At 28.6% G+C, this 15,762-nt stretch overlaps 1 protein-coding gene across 1 annotated transcript in view; it reads right to left on the reverse strand.

Annotated features, from left to right (window-relative positions):
- Positions 1-2,143: 2,143 nt before the first annotated feature.
- The window catches only part of LOC107456030 (protogenin), a 106,760-nt gene continuing 93,141 nt past the window's right edge, over positions 2,144-15,762 (reverse strand). Inside the window, exons 16-22 of the mRNA XM_043048318.2 lie at positions 12,838-12,968; positions 11,306-11,473; positions 8,928-9,086; positions 7,891-7,993; positions 7,569-7,749; positions 3,951-4,052; positions 2,144-2,787 (exon numbers count right to left, since the gene is read on the reverse strand). Coding sequence (XP_042904252.1) covers positions 2,215-2,787; positions 3,951-4,052; positions 7,569-7,749; positions 7,891-7,993; positions 8,928-9,086; positions 11,306-11,473; positions 12,838-12,968 — 1,417 coding nt within the window. The 3' untranslated portion in view covers positions 2,144-2,214. The remainder of the gene's footprint in view (positions 2,788-3,950; positions 4,053-7,568; positions 7,750-7,890; positions 7,994-8,927; positions 9,087-11,305; positions 11,474-12,837; positions 12,969-15,762) is intronic.

A 15,762-nucleotide genomic window follows, 5' to 3' on the forward strand; every position in this document is an offset into this window, starting at 1 on the left:
ATGTAAAATATTTTTGTAAATCATTATTTATTATTAACTTTATCAAAGGAAATATTTTTATAAAGTGATTGATTTGATGATTGAACATTATTAAAATGTTGACGATATTAAGTAGCAGATTATCTTTACAGGAAAAAAGTCGTAGACCAGAAAAATTTTCACATCTATTTCTTTCATTTCCAAACAATTTATTTTAGTTTAATAGAGAATTTTAAAATCAACCTAATTTATTAAAAAGTTGATTGTAGTATTCATATTTAGCAGTAGATTACAGAAATCTGAATATTATTTGTAATTGTAAATTCAATAAATGATTTGCTAATGTAATCATATTTATAAAATTTGATTATGATATTATGGCAGTTCTTTATAGAAATAAGTACCTCAGTACTTCTTTAAGAAGTAAACATTAAAGGAAACTACAGTTGTTTCAATTTTTTAAGATAAATTAATTAATTAAATTTAATTCACTATCACTAATTTGAAAATGTTGCATTAAATAGTTTGGAAATTTTACTATTACTAAGTGAAATTGCAATTATAAACTGATTAAAAATTGTTTCAATACTTAATCTTTTTTTAAAGAGTTTCATTTGCTTTTCCCCGTTGCAGACTTAAAAACAACTAAATTTCTATTCTGCAAAATTTTAAACTTGTTGATTCTTGATTATATATAAAATTAATACAAATAATCAAAAAAGCTTTAGACATTCATTCATAAAGTTGTATTCATAAAAATTAATTTCTGAAATCTCCTTATAATTTATTTCTATAGCCTCCTTAAATTTACTGCATTAAGTCTCCTTACAGTTAATTACATTATTGCTTGCAGTAAAATTCAACAAACGCACATTTTGTAAAGTAGAAGAATAGTACAAGAAATTACAATTGTTTTGGATTATTGCAGAAACTGCAGTAATGAAATATGGCAAAATTTTTTTAACTTGCACAAAAAATTTAAAAAATATGTCAATATCTTCTATTAGATTGATAATTGATTTAAATTTATACAAATACACTTATAAATGCTTCAGATTATGTGAATAAAGACAAAATCAATAAACTGATAAAAATTAATGTAAAAACATTCATAATTCCACAGGAATATCAGATACATATGTCAGCAGAATACTTAATATATTTTTGATACGAACCACATTAAATAAAAAATAAGTAAATTCCTCGAAGCTAAGAACCTTTTCAATAGAAAATAACTGCCAAACAATTTTACAACAAAGTAGAATTGTTAGAAAAAATTAATTGCTTAAAAAATTGGTAATATTATTTAAGTTGTAGAGGCTATTAAAATGGAAATTATACTTGATATTTTGATAAAAATTTAAAGGTAATGTTAAATAGAAAAAAAAAGGCACGGAAAAATTATAGGGAGAAAAAAAACAGATAGCCAAACAAAAGCAAATAATTTTCATATTTAAATTCAAAAACTAATTTTAATTTTAAATTAAAAACAAACAAAAAAAAAAAAAAAAAAGAAATTTTATGTTGANAACAAACAAAAAAAAAAAAAGATCTCTCAGAATTGAGGAACACTTATTAGGAAGGTAACATCATCAAATTAAAATGAATGATTTCTGACCTATAAATAACAAATATAGGGAAATTTGGTAATAAATCATGAATTTGCATCTAAAAATTAAAAAGCTTGACATCCAAAGATTTCTCTACCCAAGTGCGTCAGTTAAAAACGAAACTGATGATTCTATCCTGTTATATACAATGCAGATGGCGCTGAAGAAGCAATTTTCTACTGATGGAATGTAATAATTCAAAAGGCTCCATGAATGGATTAGTTGAGATAGTTTATTAAAAATTGTCAATTTGTACTAGTGGTAACAGTGCACTCCAGTTAAACTCCAGCAGTACACTAGCTGTTTTCACTTGCTTATAGAAACTCTCTTTACTAAATTAAATGTTTTTGAGTTAATTTCTCTTCTTTTTTTTAAAAAAAAAAGGTAAAAATTTAAATACGTATTCTACGGTACAAGTGAAAAATAACAGTGAATGCTTTCGAGTTGTAATAAACATTTGTAACATAACTATAAAACAGTCCATAAAAATACCCGCTTCTGACATTCTATGGATTCCCGGAGGGAGTCGTTGGTCCCTCGTCGGACCTTAATTGTTTTCTCTTTTTTTTTGAAATTTTTTCTGCACTTTAAAATAAAATCGAAATGAGAAAAACTCAGATCTGTTTTAGGTTGGCTCAGCATTTGCGTTGGATGACTGAGAAAAACGTGGACCAGCAAGAGGTGAAAGAAATGCATTCACTGAAAAGGGTAGCGAGGACTGCTCGTCGCCATTGCTAGCCCTGCTAGTATTAGCTGCGGCGGAGCTCTTGTCCCTCTCCTCTCCCCGTGATGAGTCTATGGATGGCACATAGTTTTGGTCATTCTCCCGTGTCGTCGGGAGATAACAGTCTGACGGAGATGGATGGGATGATGAGGGAGAGGGGGATGTAGGTGGCACTGTGCAAGGAGTTTGTGGAACGAGTTTGTGAAGGGAATCGTTCTTTGATTCAGTATTGCAGGAACTTTCAGCCTCTTTTTTATTTTTAGCACCATTTGTAGATGAGTCACACTTCCAGTGTCTGGGAGTGCCGTTGCTGCTGCACTCTGCAGATTCTGACTGCAGATTCTCATCCAGCAAAATAGTGGATGATGTAACGTCACCAGGTTCATCCCCCCAGCCGTTTTCAGACACTTTGCAGTCACTGGGAGCATAACGCATGAGCTGTTTCGTAGCGGGAGGGCTTTCATGGCTGATTGACTGAAGGAAGAAAATACAATCATGTACAAGTAAGCAATTATATGATATTAGAAAAAATTAGATTTTTACAAAAAAAAAAGTATGTGTTTACAACAAAAATTACTCGGTTTAATAGGATGAAATTTGATAAACTAACACTAAAAACTTCTAACGAAAATTTGATTGCAATGAATTAAAATATTTTTTGTAAAAACATACAATAAAAAAAAATTAGACAACAAGATAAACTAAAAAAATAAAACAAGAGTAATTTTGGCTCCATGAAAATCCTTTATTTACACGATCAATCATTTTTTTTTAAATATTTGTTAATTTTTCTTCGTTTTTTTAAATTTGAAATACTTTTTTAATTCCAAGACCTTGTTTTTCATAAACAAAAGAACTGTAATACTTAGTAAATTTAACCCAATATTTTTTTATCAGGGGCTAGGGAGATTATTGCAAATTATTAAATAATAAACCTCCTCTATTAAGTAATAAACTTTTATTAAATAATAAACTCTTATTTTAAAAGGCAATCTGAACTTTTAACTGAATTATTATGCCTCAATTGCTTGAGTAAGTCGAACCAGGTATTCCAGCACTGTTGAAATAAAGAAAGTGAATACAAACACAAGTGACCATGCAATAACAAAAGGTAAGCAACAATTTTTTCTCTGCTACCTTTTATTCGCATGAGTGTGTGATTACCAACAATACAATCATTAAAGTGTATTTGTATGCAATATATTTGTTTACAAAAATATTTGTAAAAATAATTTTCATAAGATCAGTAACTTTACTTCTTTCAAGCTTTTAACTAACCAGAATCAGAGTCGAGCAAATTTTTCCAACTCTATACTCCAGAATAATTTTCTTCAGCTCCCCCATTTGATTATTAAACCAAAAGATTTATATTTAATAATATGATTGAAATTCTATGTAATATACAAGCTTTGTACAGTTAAATAAATTGAAAATCTAAAATTAACAGCGATTATAATTAGTTTTTTTAATTTAATTAGTTTTTTATTCAGCATCTGTTTACAACAGAATAAGAATGAGATGAACAATAATGAGATATAGAATTAAATGAAATCAGAAAATAGAAAGAAAATCAATGAGAATATGTAGTTGAGCATTAAAAAAAAGAGGAAATCGACATACAAATTTCCCATACCCACCTTTTCACATCGATTGTTTTGTACGGGTGCATGGTTACCCTTAATTATTTGCTTTGGAAGTCCATTGACTTTGCCGTTGCATAACTTTGTAGGGTAGCCACCCTAGGGGAAAAAAGTACAAGGACGTTTTACAAAGTTGATCAAAAATAATGATAAACACTACTAATGACTTACACAGTAAATTGATATAGCAAATATGTATAACATACACAAACGCCATTAGCAGAAAATTTGTACTCATTGCAGAAATTTTTTTAGTATTTCTCATTAAAAAAAAAGGTCGGATTTCCCTGTCCCAACATGTAGGTCAATTTGAGAGCAATATAAGAATTTCCTACTTTGTTTTGCGTAGCCACACTATCCTGCAATTACGTTATCACAATTGACTTTCAAACATGCTGCTATCGTGGATGAATTTTCCTCACATTCTTTTGAAATTTCGCGTTTTTTAGTTTAATAAAAAATCCCTCTTTTCAAAGAAAACTAATCTTTTTTTTGAAGTGCCCACCTTTGCAAAAGCAATTTAAAATTAACAATTTTTTCAGTTATTTAAAAAGTGTTTTGCACTCAGCATTTTTTGCTTTTCTATTATCAGCTTCTTTGGTTTTTTACCAACTCATCCCTGTGGTATGAAACAATTTAGAATTTTATAAAAATAAAACCATTTTTTTAAAAAAATTTATTTTTAAACAAATTTTCTCAAAATTCGTTTCAACAAAAGGGTTGAAACTAGTTACAAGACTTAATCAATTGCTCGCAGAAAGTTTTTTAATTGTGGTTTTGTCTGTGTAGAAAGATTTTTTATTTTATCTAAGTCTGCGATATGGTCAGTTTAAATATATCAGCATTTTTATGCAAGAACGTACATTACTCACCTCATCCTACAAACAACATCCTACAACAAACAGCCTGTACTCACAAATATGCATATGACATGTACAATAATATTCTTATAATAAATAAATAACTAAAGAAAAGAATGATAATCCCAAATTAATTTCAGCATCTCTAGAGAAAAAATGCAATTATTTTTACTTTTCCCAAAATCATAACCTAGGGTGAAGCTAGAATTTTTTCGTCAAAGGCCCATGCCTCTTTACGTGTACAGGAGTTGAGGTCACCGACTACTGATCAATGCGAACTAATGGAGATTCCCATGTTCAGTTTTGCTGGAAATGTGATCGATAATCACGTCAAATCAGCCACATCTATGCTCACTGTATATCTTTGGTTATGTCACAGAGTCACAAAAGTTTGATGCCGTGCGTTCATCGGGGTTGGTAACAAAGCATGTTCGTGAGACAATGTCAGTTACCACTCAACTCTTCACCTACTTGTAAAATAATTTATGCAACATGCTTAGTAGCTTGTGATATGTCAATGACACAGTATCTCGATGTTCCCTCTGTTTGAAAAAGCTACTATTATGTAAGCTTCTTCTGGAAGATAAGTCTGTGGGCCAGCACGGGGCTCAGTTATGTGTAGCTAATTAGTATGTTAACTTTTTCATCCAATCATTTGTAATTTAATTCATGTTTCAGAGTGGTCGAATAAATATTTATTTCTGTAAGAGATTTGTTTCCTGATTTAAGCCACTGACAAAATAATTATTTATTTATTAATGTTGTCAAGTAAAGAAGGTCTATACCTGTCCGTTACATTTGAAGAACAAACACACTATCTGCACTTATTCAATATTGGAAGAGAGAGAAACTTGTTTGAACACGAAAAGTCGCTGCCATGTTAGATTTCTCACAATGAGGAATTGGTTCTCACCAGGAGGAATATTTATTTTGGTTTTAAACAGGATTGGTTAGTTTGTATGTTCACATTAAACAGTGTAATTATTATGATTCTTCTTAGTCTTAAGAGGATGCTATACGGCAGGAGAAACCTTTTCATAATGAAGTCTTTCTTACGAACATTTAAAACTTAAAGTTCAGAGAAAATATATATGAGCACTGGAAAACCTAAAGTCAGTTTTAAATGCTGGGGGCAAAAATTTTCGCAGGGATAACTGTGACAAAAAATGAAAAATCCTGAAAATTTTATATGCAAAAAATCAATATCAAGATATAAATTTATATACCAGATATGTTTCATATTTAACATAATTTTTTGGACTAGTATCTATAATTAAATTACCGACTATTGAACAATATCATACCTTTATAGTAACTAATTGAAGAAAAAACTTACTTCTTAGACGAATCTGCGATAATGGATTTTAAAATTGTGTGAATATGAATCAAGATATTTTACTTCAAAAATCCGAAAATACAAATTGCGATACTGAATTTTTAAATCACGTAAATACGAATTGAAATTTAGTAGTTTTAAAATCAAGTATAAATATGAAAATCAATGTTTGATATTACAACTAACTGCATGAATACTAAATTGCAATATTAGATGCATGTTACAGGAATGAGATTGGCTAAAAGCTGAATTTTCACGCGAGTAATTCTTACAGATTTATAGCAAAAATATCAGTAACATATTCTCATCCAGTTTCGTTGATGTTGAGATGCATATATATAGCAATAATCGCCGATAGAAAAGCTGCCACATTTATAGTATAACTAATTCAAGAAAAAAAAACATACTTTTCACAAGAATCGCGATAAAGGATTTTAAAATAGCATGAATATAAATCACGATATTGAAATGACGTGAAAGAAACTCGATATTGGATTTCAAAAATGTGAAAATACAAATCATGATGCGTAACTTTAAGATCGCATAAATATAAATACGAATTACGATGCATATTTTCTAAATGGCGTGAATAAGCCTAATTTTTAAGTCGCGTGTAAAAGGGTAATTTTTAAATCACACGAAAATAGATGTTGGATATTAGAACTGCAAAAACGAATCACAGCATCAGATAAACTCGCCTGAATATGAATCGTTATATAGAGTTTTTAAAACTCGTAAATAAGAACTGCAATATTGTAATCGCGAGAATAGGAATCGCAACGCTCAACTTTTAAATCAGGTAAATACCAAAATCGATGTTTGATATTAAAATGCAGCGACGTCCTGATTACGAAAATATGAGCTATCTAGCGGACGGGTAAAAATGAGGAAAATCTCATTTTCTGCTCGTAAAAGCTAATAGCTAAAATAAGCAGATATGCCGAAGGGTTGGCAGCTACGTAGTCAGAATTTCCTATATATCTTTCGATGTATTATATCTATTTATCAAATCGAAATAAATATGATTATTTTATTTCAACGGCTGAATTTTCAGAAAAGGCGAAATATTTATAAAAAAAAAAGTTTTAGAGAATCTGAGTTTTTGATAAAAAGGCTAAAATTCGAGTGACAAAAGCGAAAAAGGCTGAAATCCGCTAAAAAGAGGAAAAATCTCATCTCTGATGTTAAATCTGTTGAGTCGCAAAGTCCTCCACATTCCCATAACAAATCAATTCCTCTGGGGTACTGATCCAGGAGTTTCTTCTGGATTTGATTCAAAATTACAAGGCTATGTAGTTGAACATTGGTTGTCTTTAACCCAAAATTGGATCGGCTGTTCAACAATAATTATAAAATAAAAAACTGCAAGCAGAAAAAGTAATTAAGTCTGTTAATGCAATTACTGAAACATAAAAGTACCTTTGTATCCAAATGGTGTTGATTAGAGCCATTGGGATAGGTTTCCATTTCACGGCTTTCAATAGTAGTTCTGTTAGCAGAGTGGCCGCTCAATATGTGACCATTCAAATGGGGAATATAACCATTCCCACAACAACTTCTTCCTTCAGAAGACGCAGGATCTGGATTAGATATGCAGCACCTATTGATTCATACATACCATGATGAATTCATATTCAAAAACAATGCAGATCATTTTTAATGCCTCATTCAATAGAAAAGTTTTACAGTTTGCCAAGTAACTCCTATTTAAGAATGAAGTGACTTAAAAATATTTGTATACCTTTTGCGACAAATGATAGCAGCGCAAATGATGATGCACACTAAACCAATGCTAACTCCAATGATGATTCCAAGAAGCGGATTGCTAGGCTCAGCTTCAATAGCTAAATCATAAAAAAATAAATACATTTTCCCTTACTGCACAAGAGATAATTTTTAAAACACAACACATGTTGGATACATTTTAAGAATCCGGATTTTTTTTCCTACTTTTACATGATCTTCAACTGAGAAGTTTTTAAAGGATTCTATTTTATTTGGTAATTTAAAGCAAGATTACAAATTAATAAGACAATCATAACTGACTGAAAACAAGTACAATAAAATATAGTGTCCAGAATAAAACAGCACAGCTGCATTCAGATTATACACTTGGCGGTTTACTTTTGAAAAATTTGAACAGCTTATTTTAATTTCAGAAATAAATCCTGCGTAAAACACATTTTAATATTTTATTATCTTATTAATTTATTGTTTCTTACAAATAAGAAAAAAGAATTAACTCACCTGTTTGATTAAAAATAATTAGAAACCCTTAAAATATAAAATTAAAAAAACATTTCATATAGAGTGAGAAGTGATTTTATAAGAAAAGTAAGCACTAGAATGCCATAAATAATTATTTCTTAGTCACAGCAGATATTTTGTACAAGAAGATAAAGTTATGCCTAACTGAAGTATTCATTCACTCTAAGTGATTGTCTACCAAAGTTTTTAAAAATTAACAAGTTCAAAGATATCTTAACAAAAGTAAAAGCTATAATGCTATAACAAAGTGTCTAACAATTACAAAAATTTCAATGTCCATTACTCTAAATTTGACAATTTTCGTAGATTTTTGAGCTAATTGATTGCCAAGATACAATTTCTCTCACAAATCCAAAATTGTGAAATAGGAATTAGGTTTCAGAAAGAGGTGGTAATTAACAGAACCACTAAGAGAGATTTTTGGTTGAGATTCTCGTCAATGGTAGACACCTTGTGTTTCTAAGTCATTTAAAAATTAACTATGATAGTAACAGCAAATAATAGGCTTACATTCTGGACTAGGAGGTCTGGTAATGTTATGCCTGACTGGAATATTTATTCGTTCTACACTTGTCGGAGGGCTCATGCCGGCAGAATTCCTGGCTCTCATTCGCAAATAATAAATTGTGTTGCTAGTAAGCCCAGTTAGAAGTGATGTCAGCTCTGAGCCTTTAAAAGAAAACAACAGTTGTAATTCACAATGTAGTTCTTTTCCAAGAACTTATAAAATTTTAATTTAAAAATTAAAGACATGATTTCTGGAAAAAGAAATAAAAGACAGTAATTATTCAAACTTAAGAAGTGAAAATAGGATTGTATGAAGAAAAATATAATCAAAATTTCATTTTTCTTCATTATTATTATTCATTAGAGATATAAAAATGTCTCCTAAAGCTTCAACTTTTTAGTTCATAAGAATTAAAGACATGATTTCCAGAAAAAAATAAAATACAGTAATTATTCAAATTTAAGAAGTGAAAATAGTATTGTATGAAAGTAAAATAATGCTTAATTTCATTTTTCTTCATTATTATTATTCATTGAAGATATAAAAAATGTCTCCTTAAGTTTCAACTTTTCAGTTCATTCATTCGCAGTTAATTAGCAAGTTTTATTAATATACTGGTGGAATCGATTTAGATCAAGCAATGCATAACAATTATCTGTTGTTTCAGAAATGCTTATTTAAGTTACTTCATTAAAAAATACAGATTTTATATTAAAAAAAATATAGATTATAAAAACTTATCAATTTGATTAATTTTAAATAAAATTAAAATTTATTAAAAAAAAACTTTTATAAAACATCAGTCTTCCATAGATGAATTTTAAACTAAAATTCATGTCACTTTTATTTATATCTTTACTTTTATTTTAATTTATTTATTAAATAAGAGTTAAAAAAATCTACAGTATATTTTCAAACCTATTTATAAAAAAAATAATCAAAATCATCATTTCATAAAATGAGGAATTTAAATATATAAATATATATGCATTTTATTTATTAATTTATTTTTTTAACAACTGAACCATATAATGTGTCTTACTTCAAAAGTCAATTCAGGTTTTATTTTTTAGAACTCATAGTTGAAAATTTTTAAATCAAGTAAAAAATTAGATTTTAGCAATCATATTTTATATTTAATATCAAACTTCAAAAATATTTAAAATGTGCGCAATAATTTGTAAAACAATTAAAGTTCAAGTAATTGAATAAAATGAATCTTTGTGAAAGTGGGATTTTCCCAATTTCGACTTTATGGTGTCTCTTTAACCATTTCGCGATGGGAAGCGCAAACAGGTGCTTATCGCTGAGGCCGGCAGTCTCGCGAGCGAGCGTCTGTCCTAGGCCGGAGGGCTTTTTGCTGTTAAGCTTAAATCCATGAAATTACCAAAATGTCAACTCACTGTTTAATAATGTTCCGTAGAGTATTTAAATGGCATATGCTTTATATATATTTCTATAGATACTTCATTTACTTAAGTTATTTCCTGTTTAAATATATATTTTACACATTTTATTTCCATTATGCACTTACCATTTAATAACTTTTAACATTATATATCAGAAAACTAAATAAACGACTTAAAATTCGTTTTTCGCATGAAAAATTTGAAAACACTAGCATTGCACTAAAAACTGGACCGCAAATCAAAATACCCAATGCTGTAGCAAAAAAAAAAAAAAACTCCAATGCTTACTGTAAACAAATACCTCGTGCAAATTTAAAGAGTCGTTAATCTAAGAGTCGCAAATTTAAGAGTCGCAAATTTAAACATTTCTTTCTCCTCCATTCCTTCCCCCTAAAAACCACATGTATGTGAGTCATAATTCTATCATTTAGAGTAAAGGTCAAATCTACATGTATCTGAAACCAAATGGACATACAATGCCATCTTCTGGCAGAAATTTTATTTTTTAAAACGTTCGAGGACACTGGCACAAATGAGTGACGATCGGGGGTGAACGAGAAAACGCTCTGGCACACCAGTGTGTCGGTCGGAAAGTGAGTGCGCTTCTTGCTGGCACGAATATGTGACAGTCGGCGCAATAGGGCTAATAAAATTGAATTTTGTGAAGAGGATCTTAACTTAGAAATTTGAATTTTACTTATTTTACAAATTTAAATTTTGTGTAGGGGCTTTAAATTGGCCCCAACGTTTTAATCCCCTGACCAACTCATCTTAAAACATAATTGTGCAGCTCATTTTAAACAACTCATTTTAAAAACATGCTTATTACTTCAATTTTTAATAAAACTCTTCAATTTTTCAACAACTTCAATTTTTAACAAAACAAAAAATATGTTCGTTCTAACACATTTCAGTAAAAATGATACATAATACCCATAAAAAATTATACACTACTTAAATGCTAAAATTACCTTTCTCCTCTTTTATTTTCCATGAATTAAGCTTATTGTCATTTTTTGTACTATAGAGTATGTAGTAGGCAGTTATAATGCCATTTGTATACTTGGGTGCTTGCCAATTCAAACGAATGGAGTTGGCATCAACTGGAGCCCATGTCATATCTTGAGGAACAGATGGCACTAAGAAAAAAAAATTCATACAAATAAATTGAAAATAAAACATATAATATGTGAACAAAAGCAAAATAATCACAGTTCGTCTATTTAAATCAGTTTGATTAACAAATTTACAAAGCATTTTAATATGAGATAATTGGAGTTTTTATAGATTATCATAGTCTTAAAATTTATTTTTTCATCTCAAATATAACATAAAAATTTTAATACAAAAAAAATATCAAAATGTTGAAATTTTCAAAAATAGAAAAAACTATTCAAAAACACAGTAGGGAAACTTTGCATACACTTCAAAATGTCAAAACTGTCGATAACACGATGTACTAAACTTTTATTGAACCCCAAGAGAGGAGCTTAAAAGTCAAGCTATCTAGTTGTATTCTCAAAAAAGTAAGAAATCATTCGAAAACATTTTAAGAAAATGAGATTTCTGAGAGTCATTGTTTCAAAATTACTAAGAAAAATTTAATATGCTTACTATTGATCAAAATATATCTAAACACACATTTGAAGCTATTAACCACTTAGCAAATCTAATTATTAAAATGTGATTCTATTTTTTTTCTTCTTTTAAGCAAACTATGGCATTGTTTGATTTGAAACACACCATTTAATAAGACAAAACTTACTTGACTGCCCTTAATATTAGGTTGCCAATGGCGAGCTGGTGATTAGAAATTTTGGATTCTGATAAAAACTAAGTAGCAATAGCATTCAGTGTCATTTTCAAATAACCTCACATAAATTCTAAATTTTCTCGCCCATGCCATAAACAGAATTACATTAACTGTGTCAAGAATTTAAGCACAAAACTGAGTCACAAAATTCCTTTACAGAATTCTCAACCTAAATAATCTTACTTTAAACTATTTCAGTTTAAACTCCATCCAAGTTTTATAGATAGCTAAATTTTATTAAAGTCTAAAATAAGAAAAAACTGACACATTTTAAAAAAGAACTTTCAGTTACTCTCAGAATGCTAGGAAAGAGTCTGAGATGATTTTGAAAGATTTTCAAACAAGATCAACTTATGGCAACAAACAAAGGGTATGAATTAACCCTATGTTTCTATACCCCATAAGGGTAGCATTAAGTTTAAATAAATCTAAAAATAAATTTTAAGAGGAGGAGAGAGAACATAAAATAGCTTAATAAATAATAATAAAGGTAGAGAGAGAGAAAAAAAGGGGTGTGAACAACATCAAAACCCTATTTTGATTTTCAAAAATAATTACAATATTTTGTTTTTAAAAAAAATTAACAAATAAATAAGATTTATACAAACAATTTCATGATTTTTTATGAATTCTGGTTTTCTCAAATCCACTTATTTGAACGTATAATGAGAGTTCAAGAATGTAACTTACATGCTTCATTTGTTCTGCATTCAACTGTGGAGCTATAAGGACCTTGGCGTTTGTCCACATCGTGTGAACGAACAGAAAATTCATACAACATAAAAGGCTGCAAATCCATGATGACAACTTCATTGTTTGTACTAGAAGAGATAAAGTACACATCTTTTGAAGTACATGAGATTTTATTTTTAACTGAGTTTGAAAACTTTATTTTAAAAGATCCATCTATGGCGTATGTGCAAACTGGATTATAAAATTTCAGGAATTAACGACTGTGAAAATATGTAAAATAAATAAAAGGTAAAAATCTCAGTAAACCTAACTGGAAAAACTTTGAAAACTTTATTTTAAAAGATCCATCTATGGCGTATGTGCAAACTGGATTATAAAATTTCAAGAATTAACGACTGAAAATATGTAAAATAAATAAAAGGTAAAAATCTCAGTAAACCTAATTAGATTTTTTTTCTTAATTTAAGAAAATATAAATTATCAAATGTTTGTGTTAAGAATGGTGCAAGGCACATTTCCCTGACTTTCGCACAGTTAAACAATAGCCACCTTGTTCACCAGACTTGAATTCAATGGACTTTTCCTCATGGCTCAACTTCGTTTATAAAAAACCTCATTAAGCTTTGATGTTTGTATGACAATCCTTGGGCAAGAAATAAGACGAAATTACCAGTAGGTGACTTGCAGCCCAAAGCTGAATGTGCTTATAGTTCTGTATGAATCTCAAAATTGGTCATTCTGAAAGTTTGAAAATATTGAGAGACAGCAATATTTCCATATTTATGTAATGGTTTTTTTTTTGTGATAATTTAGTAAGACAAGTTATTTTATCTAACCTACATTATTTTTGGATTACAAAAAATTTAAATGGCTTACGAAACATATTAAATGGTTCTAGAATACATAAAATGTGATATACAAGATAATTATAGAAATAAGCTTCAAGTCTATAGTTAAATTAATCTGGGTAACTTACACCAAAAAACTTCAACTAAGAAGTTAAGAATAATTGATAAAGGAAAAATCAAATAATTGATAAAATCAAATAACAGATTTTAAAAAAATCAAATATTTATCTAAGGTTTGTTGCTTCGTTCAAAAATGTTTCAATCAATCTAAAACTTAATTTTTTTCTTAAATTTAATACTAGGTAATACACAACTATAACACAAAGCATCATAAAAAAAAATTTATGAGCTAAAATTACAACATAAATGCATTTTCTTTAATAATAATTTTTTATAAGCATTTTATATATATATATAATGCTCTGTGTAGTTGTTTTATGGATGTCATAGTTGTGTATTTCCTAACATTAAATTTAAAAATTCTTAAAAAATTAAGTCTTAGATTGTTTGGAAAAAGCAACAAACCTCAAATAAATATTTGATTTTTTTTTAATCAATTATTTGATTGTCAAAAAAAAGTATTAAAAAATATTTCAATAATTTTTATTATGATTAGAGGTGCACAACCTGCGGCCCTTCGACTACTGAAGTGCGGCCCGCGAGAACTTCTAAACACAATAAAAAAAATTTTAAAAATGGCAATTTTTAATCGCACTTTTAAGTCATCACATTTTGAAACAATCAATTTTAACAGATTCTTCAGTAAATGTACGTTTAACGCGCTTTTTTTAAGCTGATTTTATCGTAATATAAATGATTTTTTTAAACAGTTATTTTCGCTTTTCTACGTGATTTCAAAAATCCCGAATTTTTATTACGACGAGTGCTTCAGATCGCAAATTTAAATAATCACTTTTTGTGCACTTTATGTGTGACGATTTCATCTTAAATCTAAGTGATTTTTTATCTTTTTTTTTTGCAATTCTTTCTTTATTTAGAATAATTCTCTCTTTTTTCTTGCAACTCTTTCTTTTTTTAGAATTGAAAAAATTTCAATTATTCTATTACGACATGCAAATTTTAAATCATGCATTTGACACGTTTTATTCGTGCTGAGTTCAGCATAAATATATTTTTTCCCAATTATTTCTGTACTTCTCCACACGATTTTGACAAATCCCGTTATTTAACTATGATATTATTACGACACGTGATTGTTAATCGAGCAATAAAATAATCACTTTTTGATACGGTATTTCGGTACAGTTTTATCGTAAATCCTAGTTACTTTTCCTTCATTTTTATTTCCGCAACGAATATGATTTGGTCGAATGTGGTAATGAATTGTGATTTGATCAAAAACCAAATATTCGACAAGAAGAAGAAGAAGAAAAAATCGACTGAACGCCGCACACTTGGGGCCAAATAGTAAAATCTTTTAGCAGCATAGCAATACTGAAACTAAAATTTCAATGCTCAGAATAATATTTCCTGGAAAAACGTATTCATAAATTAACTCTAAGAAATAAGGCCAATCAAGAACGTTTTTGAAAATGTTGAATAGCGAAACAGAGAACATAAAAATGAATCTTAATTTTTGAAAAAAATTTTTAAAGCTGAACATCTCAGTTTTTCAATTGCCAGAAAAAGCCAAGAAAAAAGAATTAAGTCAACAGAAATGCTATTAAAAATTACTGCGTCATAATGAAAATGCCTAAAAAAAGTTTTTTTTTATTTAAAGAAAATAAAAAGATAGTAAAAACGTTCTTAATTTTTAAAATGAAAAACTTATGCTGAGAATCTCAATTTAAATTTTTCTCATTGCCATAATTTTAGAAGAAAAAAAATTGCTATAAAATAAACTTTATTAGTAACTTTATTTTTAAAAAAAATGCTGAGTCATAATAAAAATAACTAAAAAAAGAAAAAACGAATTTTTCTTAGTTCCTGAAACAAAACTTTAATACTGAAAATCACACTTTTCTATGTTACTGGTTATTTATATTACAGTACAGGGAAAGAGTGATAATAAATTAATAGTATGAGACGTTCTGTTAAAATGCTGGGTTATAAT

The sequence above is a fragment of the Parasteatoda tepidariorum genome, chromosome 10 (genome assembly GCF_043381705.1).
Source record: "Parasteatoda tepidariorum isolate YZ-2023 chromosome 10, CAS_Ptep_4.0, whole genome shotgun sequence".
NCBI lineage: Eukaryota > Metazoa > Arthropoda > Arachnida > Araneae > Theridiidae > Parasteatoda > Parasteatoda tepidariorum.